The following is a 21,899-nucleotide window of genomic DNA, read 5'->3' as shown; positions in this document are numbered from 1 at the left end:
CTGCGTACAGAGAGGCGTGTGTCTCTCAATTTTCGAATCGGCCTTTTTTTCGAGAAGGCTGACTTCTCAGCGGCAGCCAGCTGCGCCAGCAGCTGAGACTTTCGCAGATACGTCACGGCGGCCACTAGCGACGATTCGACTTTAAATCCCAACGGCAAGTCGTTAAAAGCGGCTTACTTAATCGATTTATTCGCGCCACACCTCCGGCCTTCTTCCCCTTTCTTTCCTTCTCTCTCGTTCCTCGATATCGGGAAAAGGGGCAAGTTTCGAGATAGGAACGTGTACGCTCCGCTAAACAGACTCTTTATCGGTTCGAGAGGAACGCGGACACAGCGACCGATTGTTTTGCACTCGTGGGCTCATTTATCTCTTGGACAGAGATATTTCTCGAACGAACGACGAGGGTGGAATTTCTGCGAGGCGCCGGCGGTGTAATATACCGTCGCTTATTGTTATTTTATTCCACGGGGATGGTAGATTTCTGAGGTAGATGTAGAGTATTGTTTCTCGAGGGAGCAGAAGCTTTTCTTTTTAACGAGAACGTGTGTGTGTGTGTATGTACGTGGCGTATTAATTTTTAACGGTGTGTGTGATGTTGTAGAAGCTGTGGGTTTTAATGTTTAATTAATTGCTGAGTGTTGGTGCATTTACAGTTTTGGCATGTTTGTCTGTTTATCTGTTTAAATATTACTGGGTTCCATTTAAAGAACTAAAGACGACCTTGGTAATTTTGGGAAAAAAGAAAATGGCTTACGAAGCATTACTGCAAGGTATTAAAAAAAAAAGAAAGGATTTGCAAGTTTTTAGGGATCAATTCTTTCTCAATTTATTTTCGATTCTTCAGAATTAAAGTTTGTCTCTGTATCAAGAAATATGAGTGTGCACAAAAATTATATTGCAACGACGAGCAATCAGATCCTTCGTTGCCAGAAAAATGTTACTTAAACTCGCTTAAGTACACTATCCTTCGAATTATTTTGACTTACATTCTTAATATCTATACTTTTGCAGTTTTACATAATACGATAGATGCCTGCACCTATACACACCTAATATTTATTAAATCCTCAAACTGTGCATTTTTTATGATGTATTATCATGGGAATTGGCGCGTCACACCTATGTGTCGCTGGCAGCGAAAGTGTTAAAAGAGAAAAATTATAAATATTAAAACGTTGTAATATCTCGAAGAAAATCGAAACGAAACTGCATTCTCCAATTCTTCCTTTCTCCGACACGAAGTCAATTTCTCCACGCCCCACGCTTCTCAAACCTTCCAGCGAAAGAGAAAAAGGCCAGACTCGGTAAGAGTCCATTATTATGCTATATTAGCCACGATTAGCGCTTAGAGAGTCCGCGAAAGCGTTGGAAAAAACGAAGAAGCCCGGTGGTTATCGATGTGCTTGATAATGGCCGGCGGCGGAGCGTTCCATTGAATTCCGGATAAAAAATGGTCATTATTCGTGCACGATTAAAGCTATGGGAAGCCGATTCGGCGTGGCACGCCCGCTTAGTAATCTTGAGTAATTTATGATCAATCGTGGCTGTATAAACGCGGCCGCCGTTGCTACCTGTTATATGAAAACTGTGGCGCGGCGGCCGTTTGCATGGAAACAGCGGTGTCACTGGATGTTTCGTGAATTCTGGCTACGTCTACCGAGAGCTTGTTAAATACGTAATAACCAAATTCACCTGGAACTATCTCTCGACTGTCCTCGCCGTCGAAATCCAGCGACGCTTTCAACGTGACACGATTTTTCCTGTGAAAACTGCACGAACAAAAAAAAGCACCGCGCGCCGCCACTCGTTTCGTTAGTTCAAACAGAGACCGACTCCTCTGTTGCCTGATATTCTATCCATGAATAGTGTCGGCTGAATGTTTGGGTACAGGAAGTTTGGTTGCGATCGCGTATTACGCATATTACAGTAGAATTCTGATAATCCAGCACGCTCTGAACTGAACTGATGGTACAAAAAGGCAAGGGAGTGACTCTGCGTGCAAAAATAAGTGGAAAAAAAAAAAAGAATAACATTTCGTTTCCGAATAAATCGGCGTTTAATATTTACCGAGTACGCGTATACTTGACTGTACTGTAGGCCAGTTTTTGTTACGTTTGGATTCGTAAACATCGCCAAAGTCGTGGCTTGTTATCGTTTCTGTGTCAGACCTTCAGTCTTCGTCGTTCTGTCGATACGGCAACATACAGTAGTCGAGTGTACACCGGTACGATTCTCGCGTCGTGTGCTTGTGCCGGTAATTTATTTTACTAATTACTACAAAGAACGTCATTCAAATCGCGGTGATCCTGACGGAAGAACAACAGAATTTGTGTGCCATAGACGTGAGATCGTGTGTGAGTGTACGTGTACTCGGTAGATCTTCAACGCTGATTTATTCGGAAACGAAACGCGATACGAAAAAGTGTTATTCTTTTTTTTCGACTTAGTTTTGCATGTAGAGTCACCATCATTCTGCGTATGTGTAATGCAGTGAAAATGAGAAAAAATTTTTAAACGGTTTTAAACAGTACAGTAACATTTTTTCTGTGAAACTGAGTCCAAGCACGGCATGAATCGAGCACTAATCACGAGAATAGTGAGTTTTAAAAAATAGCCTTGAAAGGATATTTCCATTTGGAGACGATTTTTAGGCGATTTTCAGGGTAAAGAATTGTTAGATAATTATAAACTGAGGAATTTGAAACTTTTCGTACATGTTTAGTCATGTTTGAGGAAAGTGCAGCGTAATTTTTATGTAATTATCTTAGTTATTATTTAAGTTATTACACATTCCCCGTATTCACCTTGTTGCATTCATTTGAAAGAGAAAAATCAAAGATAATATTAATTCTTGTGAGTGTTTTATCGTCCCTACTAGAATAAAGCAAAGAAATGTATTTTGACAAAATGGCAGTCATGTGAATTCCTGGAAATTTTCCTGAATGCAACATCAATAAATTTTTGAAGCGATTCAGTAACACAAGCTTGTCTTTGTTTACTATTTTTCTCTGTTGTGCGTAGACTGACAATTTTTACAAAACTTCAATGTGAAACTAACGACATCACATACGTAACTTTTAATTAAGATTAACACATAGATAGAGAAAAGAAACTAGGCAGTTGTTAGTCGAGTTTTAATCAATTTTCGAGTATCCTATAAGTGACATTTAATTCCAAGAAGGTTTTGTTTCTACTTCAGTTAGTCTTCGGTCGACATCGGTTAATCTTGATCAATTTCTGCGTGCTCAAGGTAGTTTCCAATCAAGCTCACTTCATCATAGTCAACTTCCTCGCAAACCAAGTTTGAGTTTCCAGCGTTTACAAGAAGCACTGTCTTCGATACAAGTTTCATTGTACAATTTGAATATTCCCATGGCCACCAGACTACACGTAAACTCGAACACAGAGCATGGAACTGAGCGAGGAAAACAAAAATTTCAACCATTGAGATTCTGAGAAACGTAAATCGAATTTAGATCTACCTATTTTTTGGCGGCAAATTCAAACGATCGAATTATCAGGACACTAAAAATCATCGCTAAATGTACGTTTGTACGTAGAAAATGTACCATAACTGTTATACTTTCGTTACACCAATTTATTTCAAGCAAACGTAAATCAAAGGTTCGATAACAGGTTCACTTTTCGACTTTTAATACACGATATATCACGTGTAAATAATTACAAAACGAGAATGGAGGAAATCGCGGGGAGGATGAAGAATAGTCGGTTACGCAACTCGCTAGTGTTTCAGGAATCGTATGTTAAATTGTGCGTGGGTTGGTTTTGTTAATTAAATTCGAAGTAATCTAAATATTACATCGTTAATTACACACCACGCGCAGTTAAATTGGAAACGATTATTAAACGGATTCGCGCATCCCTTTTCCACCGAGTCACCTGCTGCAATATTATTCCTTCGTTAACGAATAAATAAATAATCATTAACAAAATTATACCGAATTGGCTGGCTGTTGGCACAGTTTGTCGATCGCACAATAATAACGGTACCGGATCTGCAAATTTAATGCGAACCGATTCAATTGCAAATGTGCCAGCTTTAATTTGTAACTGTTTATTCTATGGTAGAAAGAGACATGCTCGCTCTTCGCTCGATGACGCGGCTTTTCTTGTAACGCTGCGTGTTTCGCGATACTTTTAATAAATACACTCCTATTCGTCGAATTAATTTTGTCTTTTCAATTAAATGTTAATTTCTCGAAAATTAGCCTTTTCGTGCTTGCAATGTTCGAACAGTTGCAAGAAAATGCAGTCTTTTGATTGCTTCGGTTTCTCTCATATGGAGACAGTATTTTTTTATTCGTCAAATTTTTCAGTAATAGAACTATTTATTTACTCGGTATTTTTAAAAGAATACTATAATTCTCTCTGGACCGACACTCACGAAAAATGGATTTAAATGAATTATTTACCGAAGTATACGAAAATTTAAGGAAGTATCTCAAAACCGTGAGATTTAATTTTTAGGTCACTTGTTACGTGCCGAAGTTTGTCAAATTAATATTGAACTTTCGAAGTAATATCGAAGTTCTATCTCATTCCCCGTATTCTCCTGACTTATTTCCAACCGATTTTTATTTTTTTCCACTCATTTGACACGAAAGAATTAGCTCTCTAATACGTCGGCAAAAGTGTATCGAAGATTACCGAAATTATCTCAAATGAAAGTGGTACCTAACCAACCTGAATCCTCAAAGAAACAAAATTAACGAAACAACAATGTCTGTTCAACGTCGTTAATAACCTCGTGCTTGATGCGACGAGAAAAGAAAAAAAAAAAAGAAGAAAAACGTGGTCAATTTCAGTGGAGTTATTTGAAAACAGCCGGCTTAAAAGCGCGGGAATTTTCAGGACGACCTATATTAATTAAGCGAAACGAAATTTCTGAAGATTGCCAGCCGTGTTGATCACGGTGGAGATTAAAGAACCGTGTGCGACGTACATCCAAGCATTCAGGCCAGACTTTCATTTCCATCTAATTGCGTCTGAATGATGAACTCGCCGGCGAGGATCTTCAGTTGCGTGGCAAAGATAGAGGAACGCGTTGGTCCCGTGACAATTCGTGATTTCCCCGAACATCCGATACTCTGCGTCAAAGTCTTTCATCGTCTTGTCTGTTCTTTCTGTCAGGATAATCCCCCCGACACTTTGTAAAAGGAGAATTGCTTTGCCCCGGACACGACAAACTTTCCAGTTTCCACGACTCAAAGTCCAGATTTATTTGCCTTCAAGGCAGCTAGTGAACGTCCATCTCACGTTTGCACACACGAACGGGCATATCATCCACGTATAAGTATGTGTTCCTCTCTCTCTCTCTCTCTCGGACACCATAATTATCAGAGTCAAATTATTTACTCATTAAAGCTCCGTGGTCGCGAAGACTGGTCTAAGTTGAGAGAGTAAATTACACAGGACGCGTTGTTTACGATTGTAATTGGTAAGTCAGGGTTTTCTTTGATATCCAAACGATTTTCTGGCTCGTCGTATTTATCTAGCCGGATATTTTACCTCCTTTGATGAAATGGTCTATTTGAATAGGTTATTCTCTAGGGTACGTTTGTAACGGGTAATAGAAACATTCGTACGGTGAAAAAGTCAATTGTAAGAGAGATCCGGAGTATTGAACCGTGGGTTAAAGAAGAAATTTGATTTGTTGCGTTGATAGGGATGAATTAGGTTTGTAACGATTCAGATCTACTATTCCAGGTCTTTGGTTCTTATGGAAAATGTCATGTGTAATATGTAATTTGGTGACAATTTTTTTTAATGTATTACATTTCTCAATTTCTAATTTATTATATTTCTCAATTTCTAAAATATGAAATTTCTGAACTTTTAAATTATTAAATTTCTCAATTTTTCATTTATTACATTTCCCAATTTTTATATTATTATATTTCTCAATTTCCAAATTATCACATTCCTCAATTTCGAAATAAATTCGCAAAATTATTGACCGAAGGGTGATCTATATTTCAGCGTACCAAGTAAAATTATTTTCTAAAACAAACAAACGAGTATCCTCCTACATTTACAATATACCAGCAGACATTAGATACCATCCTACGTACGTATATCTCACTTCTCCAATATTTCTGTCTCATAATTACAATATCAATATAACTTTCGAACTCCCCCTCGGTAGACACTGAATTAATTCCAGCTAAGATTGTTATCCTAAAGTTCCGCCGCAGTGAAAACCACGAACAGAGCTTAAACTGCTAAAACTCGTCATTTCTAATCAGAATCGCACACATTTCTTCTCCCTTTATCATCCCCACGATCTACACACCGGGTCTCCAACTCCATTTCCCGAACGCCTAACAATAAAATACTCCGAACTTGGGCAAAACTCTCTAGAGAACGTATTCCTAATACCGTTATAAATCAAAATTTCTTTCTCCCGCGATAACGTTATTCGAATCTGACGAGAAAACGATGGGACGCGAAAGCTGTTGGAACTGCCGCGAAACGAGGAGGAGAGAAGGAAACGAGCCTTTCGTAACTTTAACTCTTAATCTAGTCGTCGTTACGGCCGGTTTTCTGTGTTTCTACCATGGTGTGTCTGTCGCACCAGCGCCGGATATAACACCCGAGAAAGTTCACGCGGACGTGAAAGACTCTGGACGGAAACTTTTTGGATCGAGACACTCCTGGCTCACCGTCTCGTCGTTTTCCTCCGCAATACCGCGTTGGCAATTTGTTTGGCCGGCGGGACACGCGAGAAACGTGTATCACAGACGCGATAAATTATTCTAATCTACGAGGCATACGGCTGGTTCTTCGTTCTTTAATCTTGCTCCTGTTTGATCGTATCTTTCCGCGACTTCGAGGCACGGGGTGCAATCGATCGTTACTCAGCGATGCAATTGGAATCGCGGTGAGAATTTGAGAATAGCCGATTTCGGTGGAATGAGCTAGTTTCGGGGATTTTTCTGGACGTTCGGTTACAGAAATTGAAGAGCTACTTTGTGAAATGTCATTTTTGGAATTAGCACGAACCGAATTACGATACGAATTTGAGGACAATGGATCTTGGAATAGAATAAGGATATTTTATTCCTGGGATGCTGTGCGGTTTAATTCTCGAACCGTATTCGTGATTGCAAGTAGAATTTGGTGTTGAAACTAACTTAAAACTAAACGAGTGATGTTTGTTTATGGGTAAGTAAATTCCACTGTGTTCCACTGTGTAAGGGCTGAATTCGACGCATTCCTTAACCCTCGTCCGTCCCTCGTGTCAACTTGACACACCTTTCCGATAAAAAATTGTATCATTCGGTTATTTGTAGAAAAGATTTTTTGTTTATTTTCTGTATTTAATAAAAGAATTTACAAAATTAATTATTTATCTTTTCATTTAATTGATTGTTTACCATTGTGTCAAATTGACACCGAGGGACCTATTAAGATGCGAAACTGAGGGACGGATGAGGGTTAAAATCGCTAATTTATCTCTTAAAGAAAGTATTCACGGTTTTCCCGATAGCAGGAGATGCTTCAACAGAACAGTGATAACGAACGTGTTAATATTTGATTTAGATAATCGTCGAAAAGTGGCCCAAACCGTACAGCTACTGATTTAATAAGCACAGCCAGTAGTACGAACTGATATAAATCAGACATCTGCTGTACTCCAGTGATTCGTACTTAATATTAACCCTACAATGTTGTATACTATCTGGATACTAGATAGACCTGCAACGGTATCTTGTCTTTCACCGAAATTAAAGATGAGTATCTTTGACACAAATTCGCAACAATGTGGGCAAAGTTGAGTAGAACGAATGCAGAATTTTCTAGGCCAGAAAGATATCCATTTGGCGAATGTATATTTCAAGGTGTGCGTCGATCTTGTGAAAATTATTCCATTGGGTGTGTTTCTTAATTAGGTCAGATTACTATTGCGAAGTAGTGGTAATTTCTCGACAGATACAAGGGAAACGAAGACGTGGAGAAGCACGAATTGAAAAGGACGAAAACGAAGAAGTGGGAGACCGACAGAAATAAATTGGAGAGAATCGTATTAAGGGATAGTTCGTTCTGAATGAAATTCATTACGCGCGTACCGTATCTTCCGTGGAGAGGTCACATGCGCGGTGGAAAAACCCGAAAATGGGGGTTTTCTAATGTTAAGCAACAATCCCCTTCCCTTGGAAAGAGCTGCGTCCCACCTAAACAACCTCCTCCAATGAGGAGTCACCATCTACAACCCCCAGAAGAAATCGGCCACCAATCAGCAACTGGCTGAGCGGATAAAACTAAGGGAACGAGGCAGAAGCGCGTCCTTTTTTGGAAGTCTTGGCAGTTGGTCTTACGAAAATTAGTATTTTGATAGTCTCGTGGCGACATCACCTCAAGTATCACTCTGTTGCAAATAAAACTAGTTCTTAGCATTTCACACTGAATAAATCAAGGTGTGATTAAACTCGCGTACCGGTTCGGCAATTAAGCATCGAACATTACGCGACCCGAACAGTTAGAAAGATGCGTCATTTTTCACGGTCCATTAAAAAAAAAAAAAAGGAATCTCAGCTGTTCGAGTAAAATGCTCGAATTTAATCGCAATGTTGACTGTCGGGGGAAAAAGGGGGAAGACAGAAAATAGAAGGGAAAAAAAGAAGGTGAAAAGCCAGTGGAAAATTGAATGAAAATACGAAAGGGAGGGCTGCACACACAGTTCACACGAATTTTAACGACCTTAGTTTTAACGAACGACGCAGGGAAAAAGACTTTTTTAATGTCACGACCCGGCGTGATTTATGACTAGAACCAGCAAGATCATAATTTACCGACGGTTGATTCCCTTTGACTTCGTTTGTAATTCATAGATCATACTTAACTTTCGAAACTTTCCACTGAAATTGATCACATGCTGAAATTTCCTGTATCGCTGTATCTAAAAACATTAATCTTCGGTGTTCCTATCAGCACTAAAAGTGTAGGATTCGCAATTTATAACTTAATCTTCCTGTTCGAACCACGTGTGCCCGTTTTAGAACAGCTTCTCACACCTCGAGCTACGAGGATAGTTGATTTCGACAACTTAACCTTCATTTTTCTCCAAGATACTCACTGTTCCTTCAGCAATAAAGAACTGTACGTAATAAACGCGACCATCGATTAATTTTTATATAATTTTAGATCGTTTCTTATGTTAAGTGAAATAACAACTCTACTTACTAAAATTGTACGAAATAATGAAAGAGTAAAATTTGAAATGTCAGATAAAAAATAAATGGGAATTAATTTTATCAATGTTGATATTACAAAAGTTTCAGGTAAACAGAAATTAATCACCGATTAAAAGGAAGGATACCTAATTTAATCATTATAATTACTTGAACAATTAAATTAAACACTTCGTTATTAATTAATATTCAATAGCTAATATAAATCTTGAAGCTATTAAATTCTCAAACAGAAAAATTTTCTGAAGTTAAGACAACTAAATTTCACGTGTATCAATAAAAACTCTCAAACTAATCGGCCACTATAAAGAAAAGCTCACTCAATTCCAAACGAAGCCATTAAATTTAATTCTAGACAGAATTCCACGTCGATGCGAGAAAGAAAACTACCAACCCTAATTTCACCTCTGCTCATCTTCTTCCCACAAAACTGTACCTACGCAAAAAGGAACCTTTATCTGTAAATCCAACTCTAAGATATCCAGAACTCTGCTATCCTCCGAAAAAACGATTCAATTTAATCCGAAACAATCGCACGAGCATTAGAAAGAAAAAAAGAAAGTCTCGGAAAACACAAGGGTATCGGTTTTCACACCCTTTCGAGATTTCCTCTCCCAAACTCCAGCAGTCTCGGCGAGATGTCCAGATAAATGAATACTCGATTCCGAGGAGAGTTCAAGTTCGCAGGGATTATTTCGGTCTCTTCGTTCGATCGAGACGTCGATAAAGAAACGCTTATCGCCACGAGTGATTCACTTTTCGGAGACAATGGTGTTTGACCGTGGACCAGAAAAGTCACGTGCTGCACACACACACACATACACTTACCGTGTACATCCAGCTTGACGTCGACAGTGAGGGGTTCGACGAGCGCTATACTGTTGACTTTACACGTGAAAGTTGCATCCAGCTCGTCGCGTGTGATTTGCATCTGCAGCAGGCTGCTCCCGTTCCCTATCCCGTTGTCAGCTATCGTCGTCGAACTGGTCGCTGAAACACGTGCGTCCAAACGCGTTTAGAGATGTTTTCAGATCGAGCTTCCGCAGGCTACGTGAAAGCTTGATCGTTCCAGTTGATTTCGTGCAATTCTCCAAGTGATACCGATGTGTATTTCGAGGTGACAATGATTACGTTTTGTCGGATATTTCTCTAACTTTCTCTATTACGGTATCACTCGAACCCTCGGTTCTATATGAACGCGCGTGATTTTTTCAAAAACAAGGGGATTAGCCGGCGCGTGAGCTTTCATCGTAAGTTATTCCCTTCCCAAAAAATCGAAGTTTCCGATAACCAATCAAAATTTTGGTGCCCGTACCCTGGAAACTGAACGTTTTTTACAGATATTTTATTAAACCTCGAGTACACTCTGGAACGAGAGAAAATTTTGAAATCTTAGACGATAACTTTTGCGTTAATTTCGAGCAGACTCTGGAATGAGAGAAAACTTTGGAACCTTTTGTTAATTTCGTTCTTGAGTTGATAAGGATACAGACGATTTTTAATTTATGCAAGCGCTAGATTTTTAGCCTCAGGTTTTTGAATAACAATTTAAACGTTTTGTTCAATGTATCATTACTGATTTTTTTTTTTTTTGTGATATTGTTAAACTCATATTTGCACTTGCGTCGAATTGAAAATGAAAATTTTCCATCGAAATTTCCAAATGAAATTCACTGTACATACAGAAGGTCTCTGCGCTGTACTATACGAGTATCGTAATAGCTCCTGCCAGTGGATAATAAAATTTTATGTAACTTGTAATTAAATTTCTTTATGACTGCGAGTGTAATGGAATTTTGCTCGATAAAAGTTTCAAACTAACGAGACCCGTCTACGTGTTCGGGAGATTGAAATTCATTCGTGCATTATCTAACTGAAACGAGAAGAATTGTAAATGAGAAGTTATTATAAATAATATATAATCATGGTTACGCGTTACGAATGAAGAAATTTCTACGTCCTTTCGGTGGAAACGCGCGTGATCTCGAAGTGTACGGTTACGATTGTGGAGGAACGTTTACGACGGTGCTCTTTGTAGGACGTTGATGTGAAAAACGGTTACGTTCGTGCCACGTAATAATTGCACGGTTTGTGAACAATACGCCGAGGAAGGAAAAAATGGAGCAGGCGATAAACGTAAATATTCGGTATGCTGCGACTGAGAAAAGTTTTAGAATTTAGTCTTCGGTGACTGGATAGAAATTTCTTAAGTAGAACCCTCTTCGTGGTACAAGACAGTGTTCATTTAGCTTTTCGATGAATAAAATGATCAATTTCGTTACATATATGCGGTTGCTTGTTTCGTCAAATTTGATACCCGATTACATTTCAGTCGTGAGATACATATGTAGACATCACAAAGGAATCATGTTTCACGGATCAAGACTTCCGTCCAATGATCTCGAGATTAGGATTCAGTATCGTGATCCTCGGAGTTTGCTTGATGTAAAGTGTGATGCGCTTGCAACTACATTGAGAGCAAGAGTCGGTGTTTCTATTGTAGAGGAACGTGTGACGAATGTGAGATCGTGTCTCTAACGACTGAATTCATGTTTGATGAAAGGAGAAATAAGTTTGATTAGGTATGTAACTTGTGCGCGAGAAGATTAATAGGATTAATTTCAATTTTATAGCTAAGCGTGTTATTCGTATTTCTATGAAGAAGTTATTTCAGCGAGTAAAGCTAGATGTGTATCAACTAATTAGAATTTTTAGACATTTTTCTTTAATTAGAGTAGATGTGCTGTATATGAAATATTAGATGCAGTATGCACGTGTTAAGTATTAGTGTGCATATGAATATGAGCATATAGGGTGAATAGAAAATTGAAAATGATCTTGGAAAGTTTGTAAAAAATGAACTTTTGAAGAATGTACCAGAATCATCTTAAAGACCTCTTCGAACCATATTACAGAAAAACATTCGATCGTTCCACTGATAATAGAATAATCTAAGGTGATCACGTTAGGCGGTTCATCCTGTATATTTTCACATTATCTCCGAGAGGTGTTCAGAAAATTGGTCCAATTAATTTTGAAATATTTTTATACGATCAGTTAGAAGAATTGGAAGAGTATAAGGTTGTCCCATAAGTTCGTGCCGAAACTGGAAAATATTTGAACGAAAATCGAAGGAAATTCTATAGCATCGACATAATGGTGTCACTGAAAAAAATAAGAAGAAGCTTACGTTTTTCTTATCAAATTTAAAGGTCCCTTGGAAATATTGATCTAAATTATAAAATTCGATACGAAGTTACGAGACGACCTAATATTATACATTCATCAAGATTGGTAAAATAGTGACAAACACGTGTGAAAAGCGTAGGAAAGGAACTGTACAGAAGAACAGAACTACACAACTGATAAATCTTCGCGCGATGATTATTCAGGGGCCCATTGAAAAATCAGGAAACCTGAGAAACCTCAGAAAACGAGAGCGGAAACTCTCGTAAATCTTACCTTCCAATAGTTGGTCGCCTTTAAACCACTCGACCGTAGGCACTGGCTTTCCTTCGCCGCTCTCGCAGTACAAGGAAATCATCGAACCTTCGTTTATAGGTCCTAAAGTGGCGCCGGTGCTTAGCGTGTTCTTCGTGTTCTCGTCGATAACACGTACGAACGCAGGTTGCACTGAAACAAACGAAAGGCGGTCAATTACGTTGGCTAAAAAGCATCTTCGATTCGTCCTACTATTATTGCCTTCTATTCAGTGCTGCTTACGGTGCAACGTTGTTCGACTCGTTGCTCATCTGGTTCCTCGAAAGCAAACCAAGCCATTCGATATTGATTGCAAATACAAGCTGGGCTAACGATGACAGTCACTTGATGTGCTGTTTGTATTGATCTTCTGTTCGTGTCTAGCTACATTTCTACCTATTCCTATATTCATTTTATTGTAACACCTTCAGACACAAATGTAACACAGGTCGCCTAATTATTTTCTTTGGTTATTGGTGGCACGAGAAAATTTTCATACGCACTTTACATGGTTTCAAAGGGGTGAATAAGATGGAAGAAGAATTTTTTCGAAGGAAATTTCATAGTTGATTTAATATTTTAGAGTCTAAGGACATTTTAAAATTCACCCTTTGAAATCACTTGAATTATCAAAATTTTCTCGTACCACCGAAGATACCTAAAGAAGATATGTAATTAGGCCTGTTTCACGTAGTCCACCCTGTATATTAGAGAATTAATATTTTCGAAATATCGCGCTCTATTATTTTCAACTTACTGGTAGTCCTAAATAACTCTAGAAAATTGGAATTAGCAACAGCTTGGCGTAGAAAGTTCAGGTGAACTAGGCTTGCTGGTTTAATCAAGAGGTTCAAGAGGTTTATTAAGTTACACTATCGTTCGTGAATATTTGCCAACCTATTTTCTTCGTTACACCAGTTACATTCATAACTTGGTCCCTTTAAATTCACAAAAAACCTTGAAAATAAATGGACAGGCAAGTAGACACGAGTTACAGTGTAGATATTTTGCTCACAATCCCTTTAAAACCACAGACTTCTATCAATAATTACACAAATTCGAAACAGATGTTCAAACGGTGTGCTTTATCATATTAACCCTTTCGCTGCGGCAGATTTTAATACGTAACGGGTATGACACTAAATTTTAAACCACGACTGCAAAATTTGTATCGTTTTAAAATTCGGTTTACTAAATTATGGTACGATAGAAGTGCGTGAAGGATAAAATTAAGTACTAAATTAAGGTGGAAGTGTACCAAAAGGCACTTTTCAAAATTAGAAAGGGTTGAAATATTTGTTAACTATTGTTATTACATTTTACTACGGTAAGAACTATTCCAGGGTATTATGTGTAGCTGGTAGATTGAGATAATCTATGAATGACGAATAGGCTGACTTAATGAGATATTTTGAAAGTAAAGATACTGGAAATGTGTAGGCAAGTCGGTGTGACTAAATTGCTCACGTGGGTGTTGGGACGAGTGTGTGTGCGAGAATAAATCTTCTTAAGGTTGAACACCGGCTGGTGAGAAAGTTTGGAGAGTTTAAAGCGAAAGTCTAAAGAGAAAGACGAGGAGAGAGTTTTGAAAGCATTAGGGAGCCGAGTGTGAGATATACAGAGTTTTAGTTATATTTGTCCTTATTTCGTTATCAGCCGTTATACCTACTTAGTATGCATTAAAAACTGCCACGAACCTTCGCCATGTTTCAATTTTACGCGATTAAAGTGAACATGCCAATTTTATCCAAATAAATTCCTTTCAATTTATCGACGATTAAACTTTATAAATTTTTTATTATTCGTTAACTGCGTATTTATCACGATTTACTGTTGTATAAATGTTGCATTAGTCGCGTTGCATTGGTGAAATATAGAAAATGCGAAAACACTCCAGTTTGAAAAAAGAAATTACTACCTGAAAAAGTATCAATTGGTAGACCTTTGCAATTCGTGTATCGAATCATTTCAATTTCCATTTCGATTATTTTCCGCTCGGTAATATCGTTTCTCAATTTATCTAACGCGCATTATAACAGCCAATCGATTGTGTCACGCTTCTAATCGCGCGAATTCCCATAAATTTTGATACGCTTTTAAAATTGAATTTCGACCGATCTGCTCGTCATATTTTCGCGCCCCGCCGAAAAACATTCCGCTCGATTAACGAATGAATACTGAACGCTTTTGATAAATCTTCAATGGGCGAATAATCAACGACATTTTTCCTTCCCGCGATATCAATTATTTACGCGTTCATTATTTGCGTCGTTCAACTGCAACAGCGAAATGAAATTTTCTACAAACCGCCAAGCGACGGTGTATCTTTTTCTGTGCGTGAGGAATACAATGGTGCACAGGACCGTGCAAAAGGGCGGAAGTAAATGTTCCGCTGCTGGCGATAAAGATAGAACGTTTGCAAATTATCGAAGCTTTACTAACTTTGTTACATTTACAAACTTGCACACCCCTGTCTCTGCGAATAAGTGCGAATCGGTTTGGTAATCGCAGGATCGATGTAACAAAATTCGAAGAAGAGAAAAGGAGATCCTGATAAATGTACCAATTAACGAATTTACGTATTCTTTAACCCCTTGCGCTATTTTTACGAGTCAGACTCGTGATGAAAATTTCAGGCCAAACTTGATTATCACGAGTCAGACTCGTGATGAAAATTTTAGGCCAAACATGAATATCACGAGTCTGACTCGTGGCTCGTAGCGCGACTATGTTGCACTCAGTCAATTTCGACACTCGGGCTCCGCCACTCGGCTCTCTTCGCGACCATTCAGGCGGACGGGTTTGGCCTGGCTTTTTCCGAGGTTCAGCGTAGTGCAAGGGGTTAAGTAAGTCAACAGTTCTAAAAGTCATAGTGGTGTAAGTCAGAATTTCCTTATTCTGAGAAACAAAGAATGCTATTAGAAATGATCAGATAAATTCCACAGCATCAAATTTGGTAATGTATCGTATTTCAGTGTTGGCAGAAAACCTGTCTCAATTGTAACTCACTTTACTTGTCTTTTTAACAGTTTGGCATGCGTTGCTCGCATTTCAGCACTTCACCTTCCTGGACTCGCGTAATTTTCCAGTGCACAGTGTCTCACGTCGGTCTCACACCGATTTTTAAATGACCGGAATATGGTATTTATACCGTACAGTTTCATGTAATTCGTTACAACAATGAGAAAGGGCAGGGTGAGAGAGTCAATTGTTTCTAAAGAATAAGCGAATTCCGATTTCGTCGGTTTCTGGGACCGCCACGCGAGTCTACGGAGGTCAAGTCCAAATTTTCAGAAATGTTGCAGTTAACGCGACATTAAACTCGCATGTACAAAAAAAAAAGACACTACGTTCTTTCAAGCAGGAAATACCTCAATAGTAGTTTCAAATAACCAATTTTCAGCAAGTCCAAATTTTCAGAAATGTTGCAGTTAACGCGACATTAAACTCGCATGTACAAAAAAAAAGACACTACGTTCTTTCAAGCAGGAAATACCTCAATAGTAGTTTCAAATAACCAATTTTCACCAACATTTCACTCACTTCGCTCGTCTCAACGATAACAACCATCCATTCTCCATACTTCTCCTCCACTCTTACAATCAGACACGTGCTAGGATCCACCCCCGTTTGAAAAGTCTTCAAACATGGCTCGACGCTTTCGCGAAAACAACTTGCATCGCACACAGAGTCGGAACAAAAAGCGACACAAGTTGTCATTCATTGTCCCTACTTAACGTTCACGTCCAACCATGCTCACTAGAGATTCAGTCGCACGTGAATTACACGGCGGAGTTTTCGCGGTTGGAGATGATAAAAACGAAGATTCCCTCAATGTCCTCCGTCCTGCCTGCCGCTCACTCCGCCACTCTTCCTCTCGAATTCAATACCGCCCTGAGAGAAGAAGCTCGTCCGCGTCGCGGGAACGTTTGAATCCCACTTTTTAATTCGAGATTCTCGCGGACTCGCACGGTTCACGGTGCGTTTGGTAAAAGGGAGAGAGGACACACGGCGCGCGGAACACAGACCGGTTTGAAAAAAAAAAGCCGCGGCGAATCCGAGACGGACCACCTTTTTCTCGGGGACCGGGCTATGAATAAACTTTTCAACGCGTACAAGCGCCGCTTCCGGGAGCCGAGCCCCGGCTGAATTCACCGTGAGCCACTGAATGTCAAGTAACTGTTTTCCCTGGAAATTCATCTTGCGAATTTACGTGCGCGCTGGGAACGCCGTAACTTTTTATTGCCAGGCTGGACCGGAAATGCTGGGCCGTTTCTGGACCCGACCGGGATCGATTCCACGAGCATGATTCCACGGGTGGGTTTTAAGAAATGTTAGGGTAACGGATTATCTCGAGTTTACGACGTTCACGATGTCGAGGACTGGAATATTTTAGGTCTTTTAGTAAGGGAGCGTGGAAAATTTAGTTGGTATTTGATCAATAGCAATTGATGGATTGTAATCTTATTTTCTGACAACAGACGACCTCGAATTAATGAATTTTTAATCGCAGAAGGGTTGAAGTTCGTTAATTCCAGGTCGTCTACTGTTAGAAAATAGGATTACAATACGTCTGCTATTGATCGAGGGAGAAGCTGAGCAGTTGAAATACCAACTAAATTTTTTACGTTTACATACTGAGAAATCTGAAATATTCCAGTCTTCAACGTAAACATCACTAATCATAAAAGGGTTAGTGATGCTTAGGGAGCACTTGCTAAGAAGGTCAGAGAATTTTTGTAACGAAAACACGGGAATCTTTAAGATTCTACAACAAATTTGTTAAAGTAAAAATTGAAGAAATTGGCTGAAATATAAACCAAGTCGCGAGGAATGAACAAAAATGCAAGGAATAGTACTATGATATTTGTAAAAGAATTAATGTTAACCACAGTGTAGTCATCGTTCACAGCAGTTATTTCATAAGAGGAGAAAAAAAGACGCGAAACGCAGTTGTATGCGAAGTGCACCACTTGTCAGAGGTCTCTCCGGAGTTTCTCTAATCTAGCAAATCGCCAAGTCCCAGCACAGCGATTTCACGACGCGAGCTGAAATGAGCTTCGAGAGCATGAAAAGAGAGAGACGAGATTCTGAAGAAATATACAACAAAGAACGAAGAAAATAGTGAAATGACGTGAAATTCATAAATTGAAATTAGCCATTTTGGTATTAAATACCATTGTTAGATTTTCACAGATCTAGCTTTGTGTTCGAATGGCAATTTGCTGGGTATACGGCGAATATGCATTGACAATCCTTTCTGTCGTAACGAAAGCGTTAAACTAAAGGCTAGCATCTAGAAAAAATATAAGTAACAACTGTTTGCTTGAAGTTATTAAAATAATAAAATATACAGACACATGTGACACATAATGTAAGAAATGTTACAATGGGAAGGAATATTGCTTTTTAAAAAAATTCTTCCCTTTAATTTTAAGCTTAAGAATGAATTTTAAGTTCATTCACAAATAATTATACTGTTACATAGATGAGTAATTGAACTGTTGATTTTTTTTCGTGCTTTCAGTTATCATAACTCTTCTGCATCCTTTTGTGTTTCAATTGTTTAACAGTTTATAATCGACACTTATTAAATTATTCACTGCTTTCAGTTTACAAATATTTACTCATTGGTGCCACTAAAAATGGAAATAATTCATTTTATGCTATACAAAAAGAATTTACAACGATGTTTTTATATTTCGTCTTTATCTTCAACGTAACGACTTGTTTCAATTTCACCTTTAATTAATTAATCAAGTTCCATTGAATTCAATCAGCGAGGTTATTTCAGAAAAATTGTGACTGCATTTAATCTGCACGAACGATAAGTTTGTTGAATATGGAGATAGCCAGTACCATTGGAACTCGACAATTTTTAAACATTTCACTCTTTCTCGTAATTACTTTCACGTAATGAGCAATTCACCCCGTTCCAAGGCGAACTCTACTTTATGGACACTACCACATTTCAATAAGAATTTATCGCGTAATTTACATTCAAATGAAGCAAAACCTCTATCAAACCCCTCCCATTCGCTTTCTTATCGCCGGAAATTGAATATCTCGTATCTCTGATATTCCAACCGAAAAGAGACCGCGCTGTCCCCAAGCTGAAACTACCCTTAACTAAACGCCATAACGTCGATATTCCTTAAACGCTCTTCGAAACACTCTCGTCTTACTTGTAAAAAAATTACATTTCTTAAAAAATCATGAAATTAAAAAGCAAAAGTAAGTCGATGCATATGAAACGTCGTTTTTTGAAATAAAACTTTAGATACCTTGTGCTTCTCTAGAAAATTTCCACACGATTCTATACAATTGACTATAATAATTTCATTATTCCAAATCTCTTAGAATCGAAAAATTCTTCGAATGCCGCTTTCACGTAGATCGCGCAGTTTTCCTTACGCAGATTCGTCCAAATTTTTCCTTCGTGTTACTCTACACCACGCAAAAAGTGTTACCACCTGGAAATTTTCCGTTCGTGGAAAACACCAGCTGAGAAGACACTGTCAGAGAAGGAAAGAAAAAAAGGAGAAATCGAGGAAAAATGAGACTTGTATTTTCACCAGGGAACATATCGAACGTGAATCAAAACGAAGCTTCTCTCCACTCTGTTTTCTCGGCTTCCACTTTATTAAGCACATAACCAGAAGCTCGACGTTGAGGAAACGCGCAAAAAGTTTTTCGCTCATCGAGAGAGTTCGATCGCGGCTCTTCGGAAATTTTCATTTTTCCCGGTCAGAAAAATGACGAAAATGAGAACAAAAGCGGCGTGTAGCTCGTTGATGATTTCAAGTAACGGGAGAAAAAAGTTTGCCAACTTTCGCGAGCTTGGTGAATCTAATTCCCAGACGAATCCTCGTGCCGCGTTTTGGCCTTGTTAGCAAAAACAACGCTCAGAGATATGTTGCATCGCTGCAGCAACGATACAGTTCAAGGGTTGTTAGGAAGACTGAGTTACCTCAAAAGCGAACTTCTAATAAGGTCGAAGTATTTTAGACGAAACCTTCAAAGTGTCTGCCATTTGTTATAGGTCAGTGAACAGTGATCAGATTATTTATTGGAGAAGAGTAGAATGACCTAAATTATGTGCAAACTTGAAAATTGAATTTTTAGGAATTTTTTCTTAAGGAAGTCTCCTTTAATAAGATTCTGTTACAATATCTGCATAGTTTACGTACTATTAACTCAGTTCGTATTATCTTAAACAAGAGTTTCTTTTCGAGGGAAAGATATCAAAGATATTCAAAGATATCAAAGACAGAGATACTTTTATTCGTAACAGGTGTCTTAATAATTATGAAGGACAGTGTTTTCTCACGTCGTTGAGAAAAGTGTTGATAAATGGAAATAAAGAAGAATATTTCAATGTTGTGTTAAAGAGAATATTCAAGAATAAAAATTTTCTAAGAGAAAATATGCATCTATTTAGTACAGAGTGATCTAATAAGAATTGCAGGATTTGAATTATGCGCTATTTTTGTTGTGTTAAACATAGGGCCTTCAGTTTTTGCACTAATATTTACAAACATGGGCAATTCAAAATGGAACGATGGAACGCGCATTTATTAGGAAAATCAGGAAAAGTGTACTTTACTATTTAAAGTGTATTTTACTTAAATACGTTAAATTTTAAGTACACTAATATTTGACTAAAAAGCTTAGAAATTAGAAACTTTTTAAAGTGTATTTTACTTATACACTTACTACATACTTTACCGTACTCTGCGCTGAAATAAAAAGCTCAGAAATTTTTCGATAGCTCTGCACTTTACTTAAAAAAGAAGAAGAAAAGTGCAGTTGCCATTGAATCACCCTGTATAAACTCTGTGTCAATATGCACAGTCTTAACGCATGAAAGGTACAGAAAGTCGATCTTGGCTGGGGCACAGTTCACCGTGGCGAGCATAGAACTCTTTGGAGTCGGTTTTAATAACACAGGGTATGGTTGAAGGGGTTGAATCAATGTATCTCAAGTTGGAATTAGAAGGAGCGAGGAAGCGCGTCCAATCAGAAGTGCTCGCGAGCCGATCGAAGCTCAATGACCCAGAGTGCACAGCCTGAAATCCCATAATTTCCAGCAACTAGAAGATCTAATTGGATTGGCCGCGAGACAAGTGGTCCTCCATACAATTTAAATAGAGCTCGATTGCCGTTCCTCCGCGTGCGGTTCGCGACCGTAACAACTTTCCATCGCGTAAATTGCTCTTTGAAATACGCGCGACGAACACCCGTCGACAGCCGACGAAACGGTTGTTACCATCACTTCCGTCGAATTACGCCGGCATGATTATAAAATCACTTCATCGACAGATACTTCATTTCTACGACAGCTCCTCGCTGTTGATTAGTGCCAATTTTTGCATGCAACCGGTGAAGATTTCAACGTGCGTACTCGAGAATCCTAATGGAAAAGACGTGTTTGATCATAAGTGTGTTCTTTCGTTCGATTGTACACTTAAGATCTTTCGGTCGAAAAAGACTATTTGCAATTCCTGGTTTTCTGAATTGTCTACTATTCACCAGCACCCTCTTTGCACCTGCCATAAACCGTACGAAAGCAGAATAGTGGCAGGCTAATTGCCTTGAGTAACCCTTGACCCCGGGTCAAAAAGGACCCAACGACCTTATGTATGTACAACAATTTTTGTTATCAGCACGCTATATGAACCTCGACAGTAAACTTTTAATAGAATGTTAAGGGAACGTAAATTTGACGACAGTAGAATTTATTAAAAAAATAAAAGGACGATGGGTCTAAAAAGACCCGAAGACCGTAATTAGGATTTTCAAGTATCTTCTTTCTCGCCATATAATAATTTTCATTTTCTTCTGAAATGTCTCGATAATATTTACTTATGGTTCACTATATATTGTTTGTTTTAGGATCGTACCAAAGTATTCGTAGAATTTGATAGCAGTTAATTAAACAAACAATCGATTTTTTAAAATTTCTCCTTCCTTACACATTTTTGTTTTTAGCGCGAAGTTTGAAACGTAAAATAAAATATAACATTAAATAGAAAATCTATTTGTTACGAAAGTAATATTTACGCCGTTTCACAATCAAAAATGGCTCAACAGGAATTATTCGTGTTATCCCGCGATGATCGTTGGGACTAAAAGATAATTGTTCACGTATTTCACGAGTTTTTCAGAAGTCCCTAAAAGTTTCACCGTTGAAGTGGAATTTTATTT

At 38.4% G+C, this 21,899-nt stretch overlaps 1 protein-coding gene across 1 annotated transcript in view; it reads right to left on the bottom strand.

Annotated features, from left to right (window-relative positions):
* LOC108578676 (hemicentin-1) overlaps positions 1–21,899 on the bottom strand; it is a 212,908-nt gene that overhangs the window by 101,291 nt on the left and 89,718 nt on the right. The window contains exons 4-5 of the mRNA XM_017942050.1: positions 12,675–12,845; positions 10,041–10,202 (exon numbers count right to left, since the gene is read on the bottom strand). Coding sequence (XP_017797539.1) covers positions 10,041–10,202; positions 12,675–12,845 — 333 coding nt within the window. The remainder of the gene's footprint in view (positions 1–10,040; positions 10,203–12,674; positions 12,846–21,899) is intronic.

Source organism: Habropoda laboriosa, unplaced genomic scaffold (genome assembly GCF_001263275.1).
Source record: "Habropoda laboriosa isolate 0110345459 unplaced genomic scaffold, ASM126327v1 scaffold69, whole genome shotgun sequence".
In the NCBI taxonomy this organism is placed as follows: Eukaryota; Metazoa; Arthropoda; class Insecta; order Hymenoptera; family Apidae; genus Habropoda; species Habropoda laboriosa.
This window is presented reverse-complemented; position numbering and strand designations above follow the sequence as displayed.